The sequence below is a fragment of the Varanus komodoensis genome, unplaced genomic scaffold (assembly GCF_004798865.1).
Source record: "Varanus komodoensis strain SLA01 unplaced genomic scaffold, ASM479886v1 scaffold3, whole genome shotgun sequence".
Lineage (NCBI taxonomy): Eukaryota > Metazoa > Chordata > Lepidosauria > Squamata > Varanidae > Varanus > Varanus komodoensis.
In genome coordinates, this window is record NW_025335761.1 from 17,870,195 (window position 1) to 17,885,335 (window position 15,141).

Consider the following 15,141-nt stretch of genomic DNA (forward strand, 5'->3'; position numbering starts at 1 on the left):
TGTTTAAAGAACTAGCAGTTCTTTTGTCTATTTAGATTTTTTTTTAACCTGCCTCAAGGGTTCAGGACAGGTTGCACTCTAATTTTCTCAGAACTTTACAATAACCCTGTGGAATAAGTGAAGCTGTGAGTTAATTGATAAATGTATGCTAGAGAATGTCATGGCTAAGTATGAATTTTGTCAAGAAAATGAACGATGCAGTTGGGATGGAGGGCTAAATGCTTAAATCATTTGTATGTCGTATAACTTCCAAGACTGCTTTAAATAAATTTGATTTTAAATTATTATGTGTTATTAATCCATTAGGAAAAAAAGGCAGTAGTAACAATTTAAAAAAAAGTTTAAATTATTTTTAACTGATGGAGGAGTATTTCTGATTTTGTCCAGCTTTTTCTACGCTGAGCAGAAAGACACCCTATCCTATAAGTGTCAACTGATACACCTACTCCTAAGTTTCTGCTAACCTGACAAGACTGGAGTACTGTTGGTTAATGGTCAGTGACTAGGGAAGAGATTGCATTCCTCCCACACATAGTTAAGGATCATGTTTATAGTTTGGGAGTGCTCTTACACCAAATATCCAACGTTGGCCAAAAATGCTTTCCACAATCTTTGCTGTAACTATAATTCTTCCTAGACAGAAGGAGCCTGGCTACTTTTATTGATGCCCTAGTAATATTAGTACTTGATTACTGTAACATGTTGTACATCAGGCTGCCCATGAAGACCCTTTTAAACTTGAGTTGGTTTACAACACAGCAGCTAAGTAGCTGATTGTGGCCGGTTAAATGAACTATTGCACCAGTTTTTAAATAAATATGCTCGATTGCCACATGCTTCCAAGTACAATTCAGAGTGCTGGTGTTTGCAGAATGCTATAATCCTTTCTCTGGTTGTCCTACCAGGCTGATGTTGATCAGGGAATAGACTTTTTTTCCTGGTAAAACTATTCCTATGAATAGCCCTGACTCTTACAACTTTCTGAAGCCAGTTGAAAATGGTTGTATTTACCCAGGAAATTTAATTTGGTGTTCTGTGTTTTACTGTTGCTGCCTTTAGATTTGGAAAAAATAGATCTATTTTATCTTGAAGTTAAATAAGACCGGGTCTTATATTAATTTTTTGCTCCAAAAGATGCATTAGGGCTTATTTACATTTATTCATGTACAACAATTTACATTTATTCATGTAGAAATAACTACATTTACTCAAATGCAGTCATGTCATCTTCTTCCGGAAAATGGTCATAACTCTCCAAACCCCAAATTGTGTTGCAATTGATGTACTAAATGCATCTGTCTGGCTAACAATCTTAACTGGGCCTTATAGGTCTTACATTACGAGCATCCTGAAAAAACATGTTAGGGCTTATTTTCCAGTTAGGTCTTATTCTCAGGGAAACAGGATAACTTACCTGCTTATCGAAGGTGACAAGGAGTGTTTGCAGACCCACTCCATCCTTAGTCACACAGTCCACTGATCAACAGCATCTCCTTGTTGTTTTAGCAGAAGCTTCTTAAGAGCAGACTAGACTTACTATGTTTGCTGTTTGTTAACAGTATAGTGGAGAAAAGCAATGGAATATCATCTTTCCAGAAGGAAATCTAGGAAGAAGATAATACAGAACTCATTGGATTGAATAGTTTTATCAGGAAGGGGGAATTGGAAGGCAGTAAAATGGAACGAATGTATATTGTATCAGCTACACTGGATATGATTCTGCCCCACTGATAATAATACCAAAATGACTTCAAATATACTATAAGTATACTGCAGTTTAATTGTTATTCCACTGTATTTATATCCCATCTTTTTTCCTCTTACAAGCAACCTTAGGGAGCTTGCATAGCTCCATCATATCCTCACAACAAGAACCCTATGAGGTGGGTTTGACTGAGAGTTGCCCAATGGGCTTCATGGGTGAATGCAGACTGGAACCCAGATCTCCATACCACGCTGACTCTTTGACCTATTTAATATATTTAGGCATGTCTATCTTGATCATTTTTATTCTGGGTTTTGATTCAGAATGGACTGCTCTAGTATGATTGCCTCACATTGCCCTTTTTGACTAAATGGAAGCCTAAATGGCTTAAGACCTTACATATCTAAAGACATGCTCCTTTTTAGATGTATAATTCAGGGAAAAGACCATAACCTCCTGATCTACCACGATACTGATTGACCTAGTTGACATTTAACAGCAATTAGTTAACCCATGATTTGCTGTGAACAAGTGCAATGCCATCTGCATGCTTCTCACATCCATTTTTAATCCATAGCCTTTAATTGGCTGGATTACAGGCTATAACCATGATGTGCAAACTCTGGGCAAAGATATTTAGGGATAAAACAACTCCTCAGTTGGTTAACTGATGGTTTCTTGTTTGGTTAAGTGCTGTATTTAGCACTAGACAGCCCAGGGCTCCAAGACTGCATGCCACATTGACAACCTATAACCCAGCTAGTCATAGTTTTTGGTTTAAAAGTAGAAGTGAGGAAAGTGTGAGAGACAATATGTACTCTCTTTTCTAATATGTGCTTGAAAAATCCTGATTTCAAGATTTTATATTTTCTGTTTAAAGTATGTTACCCATTTGGAAAAAACAGATACAAATGGAAGTAAACTGTAGAATCAAGCACCGTTTGAAGCTGATTAGTTTGTACTTTTTCTAGGTTACTGCTAAAAATGTCTTTTCCACCTCACTTGAATCGCCCTCCTATGGGTATCCCAACACTTCCGCCTGGAATTCCACCTCCACAGTTCCCAGGTTTTCCTCCACCTGTACCTCCTGGTAAGTTATAACAACCTCATTTTTGCCACAATGCTCAATAAGAATTTTAAATCAGAATTAAGAGCTAAGAATTTATTAAGAATTAAGAATTCATTTTCTTTCTGGCATGTGTTAATAGGGAAACACCTGTATTGGAGTGTTTATTAGTATTGTTTTCCTGTCTTACCTGTTTAATATCTGTTTTGAACAAAATGTACATTTTCATTTGACTCTTGTACTGAAATTGTGCAACCTCTTCATTTCACAGGGACACCAATGATTCCAGTGCCAATGGGTATTATGGCTCCTGCACCAACTGTAAGTATAGTATAAGCTACTATTAAAAATTCTTTGCTTACGTGATGACTCCAAAAATTTATCAAGGCAGTTTACAAAATAGCATTAAAATATAATACAAAATAAAGCAGTGGGTAGCAGCACTGTTAAATATTAAAGCATCCATCAAATGTTTAATCATAATTATGTTCATTTCCTCTCTTTTGCAGATGTAACACTGGCTTTCTGCATATCATAATTTACAATGAAAGAGCCATCTCCAGTAACCCATTAACTCTTCCTTCTCTGGAACAAATGCCTTCCTCCTTTTCTGTTTTATTTTTGACCATGGTTGATCATTGTATCTGCACTGACACTATCTCTGTCTGATCTGTATGGCTATCACTGGACAGGTTTCTAAATTTCAACTGGTATGCAAATCCTGGTTAGATTGAGAACCAGGTTTACTCTATAGGAGGTGCAATGGTGAACAATGGTTAAAGGGATCAAAGAAAGGTGTGTTGGGATTTCACCAGAAAGAGGAGAAAGAGAGCACATTTTTGGAGGCTGGCTCTTGGGATATAAGCCTTGATTTTCAGGGAATCAGTTAGATTGGTCCTAGGCATTCAGATTCTTTAAAATTGCTACACTTCATTAATGAAGCTCCTTCCAATTTTAGAGAAAGTTGTTCTCAAGATAGTACATTTGAATTTGAAAGAATGCATATGGGATTGCAGGCTGTAATAGTGTAACATATTTAAGTTCTGAGTTTCTGATTTGTACTTTTATTTCCTGTGCGCATTTTTTAAAAGACATATGAATTACAATTTGAGTTTTGCATGAGATAGAATTCACCCAAACTATTACATGAAGTCTCTTGCAAAGAAACAGGGTGTGTTACCCAGCACCTTAGAATCGTCACTTTTTCCTTTGTACCAAATAATATTTGGTTCAGATGTTGCAAATACAACTATATCAGTTGCTTTACCAGTGTGTAAATGTAAGACACTATTAATCTTATATTTTCAACTAATTTTGCTTTAATAAATTGTCCTACAAACTTGCTTTCTTCTCATATTTCATGGAGGCACTCTTTCTCCTTTTTTCAGGTGTTGGTCCCAACTGCTGTGTCAATGGTTGGAAAGCATATGGGAGTTAGAAAGGAACATCCAGGTCTAAAGAACAAAGAAAACGATGAAAACAGTGGTCCCACTACCACTGTCTTTGTAGGCAATATATCTGAAAAGGCTTCAGATATGCTTATACGACAGCTCCTTGCTGTAAGTTAATCTTCTTTTACAACTTACTCTTGCAAGGTGTTCAGATATTTTGCTGCTTAGGAATTTGGCTCATGCTTATCAGTAGCAAATCCATGATTAGGTTATTTAACCCATGAAGAACTGAAGGTGTCTGGGTTTGCACATCTCAAAGCAGCCTATGGTCAGGCCAATTGGATTAGTTTATTCATATCAGAACTATTTCATGCTCAGCATGCAATCCAGAAAACTGTGGATTGATTAATTAGATTGGCCTCTGTTGTGCACACTAGAGCCTGATGAATCAGCCAGTGTCTGTCCTATGACTTCTGTTTTGATTTAAAATATTACTTGTGGACAAGATTTAAAGTGCTGCTTACATTGCTCCATTGTGCAGCCAGGTCTTACCAGTTCAGCTTTTCTGGAATCCATGTCTGGGAGCCCACTGATCTTTCCCCAGGTTAGGGACCTTCCAAAGCATACCCTGTAGGATGTGAAGAACCTCTCTAGTTTTCAGCTTTTAGAAGCACTTAATATGTTAGCCCTGCCACTAAGCACAAACAAGTGTAAAAGTTTATCCTCAGAGCAGAGTTCCAAGGGTGTGTGGCCTGCAAGATAGAAGAGGGAGAAGACAAATGCCATTGTATGAATGGATGTTCATTTGAATTATGTTGAATGTAGCCCATTTTTTAATAATAAGTTTTATTCAAAATAACCCTAAAACAAAGAAAAACTAAAAACATCAATCATCAGAAACATCAGACCTGCTGGGTCAGCCCCCACATTTTTTTCCATTTATGATAACTTAAAAACATATTTAAATCTATACGAAGTCCCATTTCTCTAGCCAATAATAAAAAGAGTCCCAAGTTTGATAGAAATCAGTATCTTCTTTCTCCCTCAATGACAAAGTCAATCTATCCATTTCTGCACAGTCCAAAATCTTTTTTAGGATCAGTTCGTCGCTGGGTGGTGAATGTAGCCCATTATACATTGCAGAGAAGTCAGATTGGTGGATTTATTTTAGCTGATTCATAACCAAACTTTGAAATGGTGAATGATAAAGCTCATTTGTACTTTAAAACAAACAGTGCAGATACAGTCCATGAAATTGCAGTATTCATAAAACAAGGCAAGCACTGTAAAGAATTGTCAAAATAGAAACCATCTGATTTGCATCAAATCAAACATAACAGCATTATTTAAATCTAACGGCAAAATGGTTTTTCTCTATAAGATGGAAAGAACATAGTTACACTGTTTGGGTTATAAAATCATAATGCTTTTTAATTCATAAGTACTACAGCACTATCCTAGATCACCTGTGTGGAATTTTAGGATGATTCTGATGCTTGTGTAGTCCTGGGTGGTTCAGATGTAATGCTAAACCATAGCTTAATGTAACGTACTTAGCTGTAACATTAAACCATGGCTTAGTGCAATGTATTGAACAACAGTAAAATTTGGGCTCATATTTTTTCTCCCCCTCTAGGAGGGCTGCAAAGAGGAAAGTAAAAGCAGCTGTGTCCTGTTTTAAACTAACCTAAGTTTTCTTACATGGAAACTGGGGAAAACTGTGGTAAATTTAAACTGTGGTTTATTCAAACAAAGAATCAAATTATAGTTTACAATCATGGCTTGTTTAAACAAATAATAGTTTAAAATAACCATAGTTCCCTAATTTTGTTTAGTTGAAAACAAGAAACAAACATTTCTGAGCTTGTTGTGACTGCATTGGAGGCAGAGAATAGGCATGAATCTGAAATTCAGTGGTAGCCCATGTAACACTAGTGGATGTTTTAGTGTTACCTCAGAAGTAGGTGGTATCAAGCAGCTTAGCATATTTAACCTCCAAAGGCTATCTTTTCCCATATGTTCCTTTTTAATGTAGAAGATAATGTAAGTCAGTCTTTATATTGTGGGTCATGAATAATTTATAAGGTAGTATAAATGTAGATGGTAATATTGAATTTATATTTCATTTTAAGCCATATTTTGAAGAGCAATGAATGATTAAAAAAGAAAGCAATGAAAAATACTTTCTAAAAAGTGTCCTTTTCTGTTCAATTATGCACTCTATTAGAAGGTAGAGGACAGCTTTTAAGGCAAACTTCAACTCTAAATGAATGAATACAGATGATCTAGGTAGGCAATTGAAGAGGAAATTGAATAAGATGAGTAGCAGAACTGTGCAAATAAAATACTTGACAGAGTGCTATTAATTAAGAACATGTTAATCTTTGATAGGATTTTAACTAATGGGTTTTTTCAGCTAGCACTAAATTTGCTGAGATCTTCCAAAGTGGAAGCCTTTTTTTCTTATCCTGATAAGTTTTCACCTATTACCTTGATAAGCATTGTTCTTAAAACAATATTTTACAGAAATGTGGTTTGGTTTTGAGTTGGAAGAGAGTTCAAGGTGCATCTGGAAAACTTCAAGGTTTGTACTTTTTTTGTCCATTTGAGAGAAAGAGAGATTTCTGAAATGTTTCTAACTGAATAATAAGGGCTCAGGTGTGGGGAGAATCTTTGACCATCTCTGTTTTGTTGCATTCCATCTCCCATCAGTCCCAGCCCACATGACCAATGGTCAGAAGTGATGAAGTTGTATGTCAAGACATATCTGGAAGGCTACAGTTTCCTACCCTTGGACTAAGTATAGGGTTAGGGTAATCTAGGTGTTTGATCGCATAGTGCAAGCAGACCAACAATACTGTACCAACACAGTTGTTAACACTGCAATGTCACTGGCTACATAAAAGAGTCAGGACAGGGAAAGTAAATCCTTCTGTAGATCAGGTGGCACGATACAGAAGGATTACTTTTCTTGTCCTGACTCTTATGTAGCCAGTGACATTGCAGCAACCCCTTGTTCTTGAAATAATGACTGCAACTGGCTGTCCATAATGGGGTTTCATATGAAAGCCAACTCACACCTGCGGAATACAGTCTTCATGTTCTGAGTTGCCATTACTTGGATTTCTAGGATTGCAATTTTTCCAGATACTTCAAAATAAACCCTTTAACTAGGGCTCTGCTATCCACATTGTATAACAACCCATAAACAATTTACTGTTTAAAGGTAATCTTGTGGTTGTGTGTGGTTGTGTGTATGTGTAACTTTAAATTTATTTAAAATCTCAATTATTCATTTCTAGCCTTTGGGTTTTGCGAGTATAAAGAACCAGAATCTACACTACGTGCACTCAGATTATTGCATGATCTCCAAATTGGAGAAAAGAAACTACTTGTGAAAGTTGATGCCAAGACGAAGGCTCAGCTAGATGAATGGAAGGCAAAGAAAAGGGCTTCCAATGGGGTATGTATGCTGTGTGTGATTACATTGAACCAGGAGGGGAAATCACTGAGTTAGAAATGAGTTTGTTTGGCATTATATGCCCTTCATTCTTCAACCTGTTTTGCTTATTCTCTGCTCCTGTTTTAATCTGCTGTGCTGACTATATTATGCTTTTTCCTTTAGATGGGTACAGCACTCTTCCTTTGTTTCCAATTTTCACAATTAAAATTTTGAGTAAAAACTTCAAAATTACCCAGTTCAGAACCAACTGCATTTTTTACTTAAATTTATGTTCATTTATTTCTGTTGAGGATGCAAGCTAGAGATCTGCAGCTTGAGACCCCTCTGGCTAAATCTGACCATTTCCATAAAACAAATCGGGCATCCTATACACACAGCTCAATTTGCTAACCAAGAGTAGGATTGACAGCTCTGGAATATAACATTCTGGGATTTAGGCAGGATTCCAATGGTTTCCAGAAAATGGACAGTACGAAAAATGGTCCATTCATTCAGATTATATAGTTGTACCCATGCTTGCATGCTCCATGCCACCAGGAATCACATCTGTATGTGTTACCAAACCACTATCATGTTCAAGGCTATACTGAAGTAAAAACTCAAAATAAGAATGTGCACACAGAACAGACTACTCAAGCAGGTATGTGTTGCCACAGGCAAAATGGCAACACATGTGCATAATAGATGCACAGAATTTTAAGAAATTAAACATTATAAAGAATGTAGTTTAGAAAGTGCAATTTATAGTTAATTCCAAGAATGGTCAAGTTAGTTCTTAGCTGAGAACTTAAAACATATACAGAGCTGAAAAGAAAGTGAGTTCATTCTCACAGGACCATTATATCAGTCTTGCAAATAAGTCCAAGCCTTCCAACCAACCTATCATGCTTTTTTAAAAAATGTGTAATCTCTGAAAATGTGTGCTAAAAATTCAGTTTTTCTAGGATTATGCAGCATTTCAAATTAAAATCCAAACAAGGAAAATATTTAGAAATTCTATCTTAATTTAACTTCAGCAGAAGATATAAAAATGACCAGTTTTGTTGGATCCTTTTATTGGTGGTTCCCTTCAGAGTTTCTGAGAGCCTGGAGGCAAATAAAACACCGACATCTGTGTAAAAAAAAAAAAAGCAATAAACAGCTTCACAGCAAATACTTTATATCTTGGTTAATTTAAGATAGGTTTTCTAAAAATTTGGCCAGAACTTATGGTTATGGCTGGGACCTAACCCAAGAACATGTGAGAAATATATGATCTCTGAACAATAGTAAGTGACTATTTAAAACTTCTATCTTAACAGTTTTAATCTTAGACTATCATAACAGTATTGCATGACTTGCAAAGTTGCTGTACTCTCCTGAAGCTTCCACAAGCACCTAATTAGGAAGTCAATTCACACATTTCCCTATGACAGAGTATGGAAAGGGTAAATAATGTCCATGCTGGCAGAAAATAATAATCCTTTGATCAAAACAATTACTTTACTAAGTCAAAAATAATTACAAAAAGGATTCAAATGGCGGAACACTTTTTAAAAGGTTTGTGATGTCAGAAAACCTCTCTCAGCAGTTGTCAAAAGGAGAACAAGTCCTTATATCTTTGAACTTTCAAAAGTGAAAAAAGTGGTTAAAACAGATTGTTTAATGATTCACGCCCTAGGTTTAACTGTATTATTAAGATAGAAATTTGACAGATAACCTTTTGAAATCCCTAGACAGGCTGAAAAGGGAGTATTTTGGTGCTACATATGAGCCATATTGAAGAAAAGAAAATATCACTGATTTTCTGTGGTGCTTTAAATGGTTTAGTTATATCATGTAGCTGCTCACAGATGGAAATCTTTGATATTCCAGCCAGGATTCAAAGGTTCACATTTTGGTATTAAGTATAAAATGCAGTTTTATTTTCAAAATCTAGAGTAACCAAAACAAGCAAGCATCTGAATCTAGTTAATTCCCTCATCCTTGACTAGCACTTCAGTTACCCTATTTTCTGTTCACATCACCTAGTCATCATTCCCACCCTCTAAGTCTTTTCAGGCCGTTTCTCCTTGACATGACAGCTTCTACTCCAGCTGAAATCCCCTCCCTCCTCCTGCCCCTACTTCTTAGTTGCTGCTGCTCAGTGAGCCTCTTTCCTTTTCCCACTCTCTGTTCCTCTACCTGGCACTTGACTGGATACCCATCTTGGATTCTCAGGTGAGATTCCTTTTTGTTTTGTTTTAAACAAGATCTTGAACTTCTCAACTGTTAAAGCTTATGAAAAATAAAATATTAATATCCTTCCTCTTTTAACTGGAATTATTTAAAAGGCATAAAAGTAACTTAGAGTAGCAGTGAAGTATATCTGATGGGCTGGAAGTGTTTTTATGTAATATGCAAATTGTTTTTCATATGAGTTCAGCTTTTTCTTGCAGTGAGGCTCAGAGCTGAGAATGGCCTTGAACAAGTTGCAGCCACTTGGGCTCAGATTCTCATCTGTAAATAAGAACACAAATTACCTAAGTTGCTGGCTATTTGAGAGGAGGAACCAGCAAGCTGATGTGGGGGACTTTTTACTGTATTTTACTGTTTGATTCTATGAATTAAAAAAAAACATTTGGAAAGTTTGTATGCCATCTGTGTAAAGGCAGTCTAAAATGTTAAAATATGCAAATAGTCAAGAATTGTAGAGAAATGTTTAGCAGTAATTGACTAATCAGAATCACAGGTTCCAAGTCCTGCATGGAAGTCTCTTGGAAAATTAAAATTCAACCATTCTTGTATGTAAGTTATAATGCATGATGCTCTACAAATATGTCCTCTGAGCACACATAACAGTTTATTCACATGTACTGTCATAGCATATTATGGCCTGCATACAGAAATTTGTTATGTATCCCAGAGAAATTTGGTGTGCAAGTTTGGTAATGTATAAAATGATCAATAGGCTTGGTTAGTATGATGCAACTTTGTGTATTTTTCACCTCGTTGAATGGTACTGCATGACCATACAGAATAGGGTAATTCCTTGAACACCCATAAAGTGTAAAATGACTATTATCCTGTACTTCATTTAATTGTTAGAAAGAATCTACAGATTGTGGTATCACCTTTTTGTGAGTGTGACAAGCAATCCTCCTCCTCCCAACTTTGAAGCTGCAGAAGAGGGTGGGATAGATCCAAACAGTTGCAAGGCAACTTACAACTTACCACCCACCTAGCTTCAGAGGAACTTGTTGTCAGCTATGTGGCAGAGATGCCCAAAGAGCCTTAGCTATCCAGGGCCAAATAAATACTTCCTCCTTGTCCCAGCATCCTATACTGTTGTCTTAGAGCATCCTGTGTGTCTTGGGGAGAGTCTGAGAGCAGGAGAGCATTGGACAGGTGAGTGTAGGCAGGTGTTTTCTTAAAGGGGCACAGAGTGCATTGGGACAACAGTGTCCAAGGACACGCACCCCACATGCACACTTGGACCTTCCTGAGGAAAATGTTTGTTAGTAAGGAACCTGACTGGTGCAGAGACTAGCAACTATACCTGTAGTTGTGTCAGACAAAAATAATAAGATGGTTGGTACTGTATGAAAGATTTTCTGTTCTAGATCTGTCGCACAGCTATTGTTTCAGTTATTTTTGTTGTTTGGGAGTACAGTGCACTTCCAACAGTAAATATAAGAATTAGGATATATATGTGGTGTGTATGTGTGCATGTGTTCTGGAACTTTAGCATATTTTTCTAATTTTGATAAGTCTATTTTGCTCTACCCTGATTTGTAAGATTCTGCTGTCACTTGTGTATTACCCTTGTTTACCAGAGTAAACTTATCATATAAGGCTGGTTGTTATGATGTTAAGTATACTTGAGACATCCAAGTTCTATTTTCATATAGCAGAGCTATCCAACCCATATACAGCAAATATTTTGGGCACAGTTCTGCTATGTCCTATATGGACATGCTTGACTTCAAAATTTGTGTTGTTTTTAGAACTCCAGACCAGAATCTACGACTGATGATGAAGAAGCCCTTGATGAAGAAGCAAAGAGAAGAGACCAGCTAATTAAAGGGGCCATTGAAGTATTAATACGGGAATATTCCAGCGAGCTCAATGCCCCCTCCCAAGAGTCTGACTCTCATCCCAGGAAGAAGAAAAAGGAAAAGAAGGAGGACGTATGTGTTTTGATTTTGGACACAAACAGATTTACTTCATCTCTCCCTACATAAGGGCTAAATCTTGTGCCAGTACATTAGCTCAAAGCATCTGATGAGAACACAAATCAACAACCTTGATGCTAGCAACAGTTTTCATGTTTCATACTGAAATTAAATCAGTTCTAGATGCCAAACCCTGTGGATGTTGTAGGTGTGTATACACAAGGGTTGCAATGCCTAGACTTCTTGGAGCTGCAGGTTTGAATCTCAGCAGGTTTGATTCAGCCTTTCATCCCTTCTAAAATGTATTGAAGTAATTGAAGATTGTTTTTTTGAAATGGGGAGATGCTTTTGAGACCTTAAAAGTAGAGGTCCTGCCTGTTATGTCTGATATCTTTAAAAGATCCAGGTAACTGGGTCATTGAGGTTTGCACTGGTATAATAGTCAAAACTCAGCTAATTGCTAGCACCTTGAACCTTCTTTACTATCCTGTTTTAATTATGTTTGTGCTCATAACTAAGGAGCTCTTTGTTATTCTTGAGGTATGAAAGTTGTTTGGTTATAAATTGGTTTATTAACATTTGGCTGTTGGACCAGCTGACTTCCATATTTTTAAAAAATATAACATTCAGTCCAAGGTGCAATAATCCACCTTCAGTGGATACCATGCTAAGGACTGGACTTTTAAAAATGTGTGAGAGAAAAAGATAAGGCCTAGTAGAGTAATGTTAAATGAGACTTTGTAAAGGCCCCATGATTGTTTTAGTGGTGGGCTGTAACACTTGGCAAGCCCTGTTACAGTTCACATTCCAAAGTAAACTTTGGTCTGGTCGGCAGCCCTTTTATTAAGCTTCCTTTTTACTACATCGCTAGCAGGCACTGTAAAAAAGCTATGGCTGCTGGTGAAGTATTCAAAATGCAGAGCAAGAAACAAGATTTCTTATCCTGGGAATAAATAACCTCCCCTGCTCTTCTTTTTAATTTCTGGTTAACCTGAGGAATAGGTCTTGCACTGAAGTTTTTTGCATTCTGTACCTCTTTGTAGGCAAGTTGTCACTCTTGTTTTTTCCATATTATGGACTGTGTTGTGTATACAATGGAAAATCATGCCATGGTACTGAGAGGCATGAGTGTTGAGAGGGTTGCTTTCTGCAAGCCTACTTTACAAGAGCGGAAGATTGAACTTTGCCATTGATTGAACCATTAACATTGCTAGCGTAGGCTGCTCCAGAGCCGCACTTGGCTGTTCTTTAAATTAGTGTGGTCTGTTAGAACAAAGAACTATATAACTGTGTCCTTATCTTCCCACCCCTTGAGAAGGTGGAAGTGCATCTTGGATTTCTAGGGATGCAGATGGGACATGAGCATGCTGTCTCATCCTTATCTCTTAGGAAGTGGGACTCAAGAAGCTCTGTGCATGGTGGGGGAGATACTTAATGAATTGGAGTGAGTGCCATGCAAAGTTGTTTTTGAGGCACTGTTGTCCCCTTTATTGAATGCTTATAATCCTGACTGGTTCCCTTGCCCATTCTGTTGTTGAAAAGATGAAGGATAATGTGGGAGATTTGAGAATGTGGGGGGGAAATTGCAAAACTGACTCTTGATTTCAGATGTGGGGAACCTCGCTAATTTGCAGTAACTGTTGGGAATCCCCTTTGAGATTATTGGATTTTGCGAATTAGCGAGTAAGAAACAAAACCAGGCTTAAAATACCACAAAAGGCACTGGCCATCAATTAACAAACATAGTTTAGTTTGCAAGATTGCTTAGTGTGATGATGTCCTACAATTTTAAATGGAGTCATGCCAGGGTGAGGTGTCACTCACTAAACCTTTACTGAGAAGTAGATCAATAAAAGAAGAATTAGCGAGGTTCTTCTGTAATTTTGTTGAGTCAGACCGAAGGTCACAGCAATACAATATTGCTTATTCTACAAACATACAGAACATTGTTTTTTTCAGAGTAGTGTGCAATCTATTTTTAAAAAAAAAAATCTCCGTGGATTTTTCCGCAGATTTTCCGCAGATTTCCAGTGGCCCCACTGATACCTTATCCACTCATCACCAAGGTTCGTTTACATTGTAGGCTTTGACAATGACTATGTTTACTGCTAGTTACCAGATTTGTGACTCGTGTCCATCTAATTTTTTTTCATTCATTTAACATCAGACTGTGAGGTTTGGTACTGCAGAAGGCCTTTATTTATCTCTTACAAGACTGGTACAAAACATCTAACCTTCAGCTTTTCTTTTGGTTCTCCTGTTTCTGTACAGATGGGTTTTAATATTTTATCTCCTATTCTCTCCCTACAGGAGGATATAAATGCTATAGAAATGGAAGAAGACAAAAGGGACCTGATATCCCGAGAGATCAGTAAATTCAGAGATACTCACAAGGTAGTATACTTATTTTTGCTGTTTATAAAAAAAAAAATAGGTTTTTACAGAATCCAGTTTCCCCACCCTTACCCTTTTAGAAAATTTACAAACACAAAACCATATCACTTAATTATTATAGCAGGCGTAACTTATATCTAAAAAGTCAACAATGACATATTCCCACTTAAGTGGTCTAATATTTTGTACGTAATCTTTTTTATTTTCTAATGATTGCATTGCAGTCTTCTTTCTTAACACTAATACATTTTTTTTAAAAAAAACACACCTTTCTACACTGCTTTTCTTAAAATTAACCCCAAGTGGCTAGAACCTTTTCCATAAGACCAAATAATTAAACTGGGCTGCTGTGTGAAACTTATTCAGACTCCCACAATATTCAGGCAGCTGCAAAACATCATTCTGACTCAGTGTTTTACTGAGCTCTAGTGCTTAAATGAAACTTAAGATTTAATTTAGTAGCTCTTGAGTTGAAAATGGGGGTAAAATAAATTAGGTTAGTGATTATCAGACTTTACCAAAATTTAGATGCATGGAAGAACTGTAAATTCCCATAAAGCTAATCTATTCATTGACCCCCACCATTATGATAGAGATCATATGGTGACTAATGCAAGATGAAAAACACAGCTTGGAAAGTAACATGGAATAGGATGTAAGTATGAGCTTCTGTTTTTTATTATTTATGGATGCCCCCTCAAAAAAATATGCAAAGGGGTAACTGGCTTGGAAATGTGTTTGTACAGCAAATCCTACCTCAGGGTTCCCACCTACAAAAGTTTCTGCAATGTGAATTTATTAATGTGTTCTGGTTGGGAAGGGTGGTGCGAGGGTTGTGAAATGCAAGCTCTGCATGCACTGTATCTTGATGTTTAGCTTCTAATGGAATAAAAACTGCCCACCAAGGCTGACATACTCCACACCAGTGAAATGTTCACCCCTGAAATGAGTGCTCTTTGTTTGCTAATACTGGTATAATGGTTTGAAGG

The 15,141-nt window shown here is 36.9% G+C and overlaps 1 protein-coding gene across 4 annotated transcripts in view; it reads left to right on the plus strand.

The window, feature by feature from the left end:
* RBM25 (RNA binding motif protein 25) overlaps window positions 1-15,141 on the plus strand; it is a 36,270-nt gene that overhangs the window by 7,130 nt on the left and 13,999 nt on the right. For 3 of the 4 annotated variants that reach the window (XM_044436963.1, XM_044436960.1, XM_044436964.1), the window contains 8 exons: window positions 2,677-2,795; window positions 3,043-3,092; window positions 4,160-4,330; window positions 6,689-6,746; window positions 7,465-7,625; window positions 11,591-11,773; window positions 13,771-13,824; window positions 14,069-14,152. In XM_044436963.1, coding sequence (XP_044292898.1) covers window positions 2,677-2,795; window positions 3,043-3,092; window positions 4,160-4,330; window positions 6,689-6,746; window positions 7,465-7,625; window positions 11,591-11,773; window positions 13,771-13,824; window positions 14,069-14,152 — 880 coding nt within the window. The remainder of the gene's footprint in view (window positions 1-2,676; window positions 2,796-3,042; window positions 3,093-4,159; window positions 4,331-6,688; window positions 6,747-7,464; window positions 7,626-11,590; window positions 11,774-13,770; window positions 13,825-14,068; window positions 14,153-15,141) is intronic. The other variant, XM_044436962.1, reaches the window with a different exon arrangement.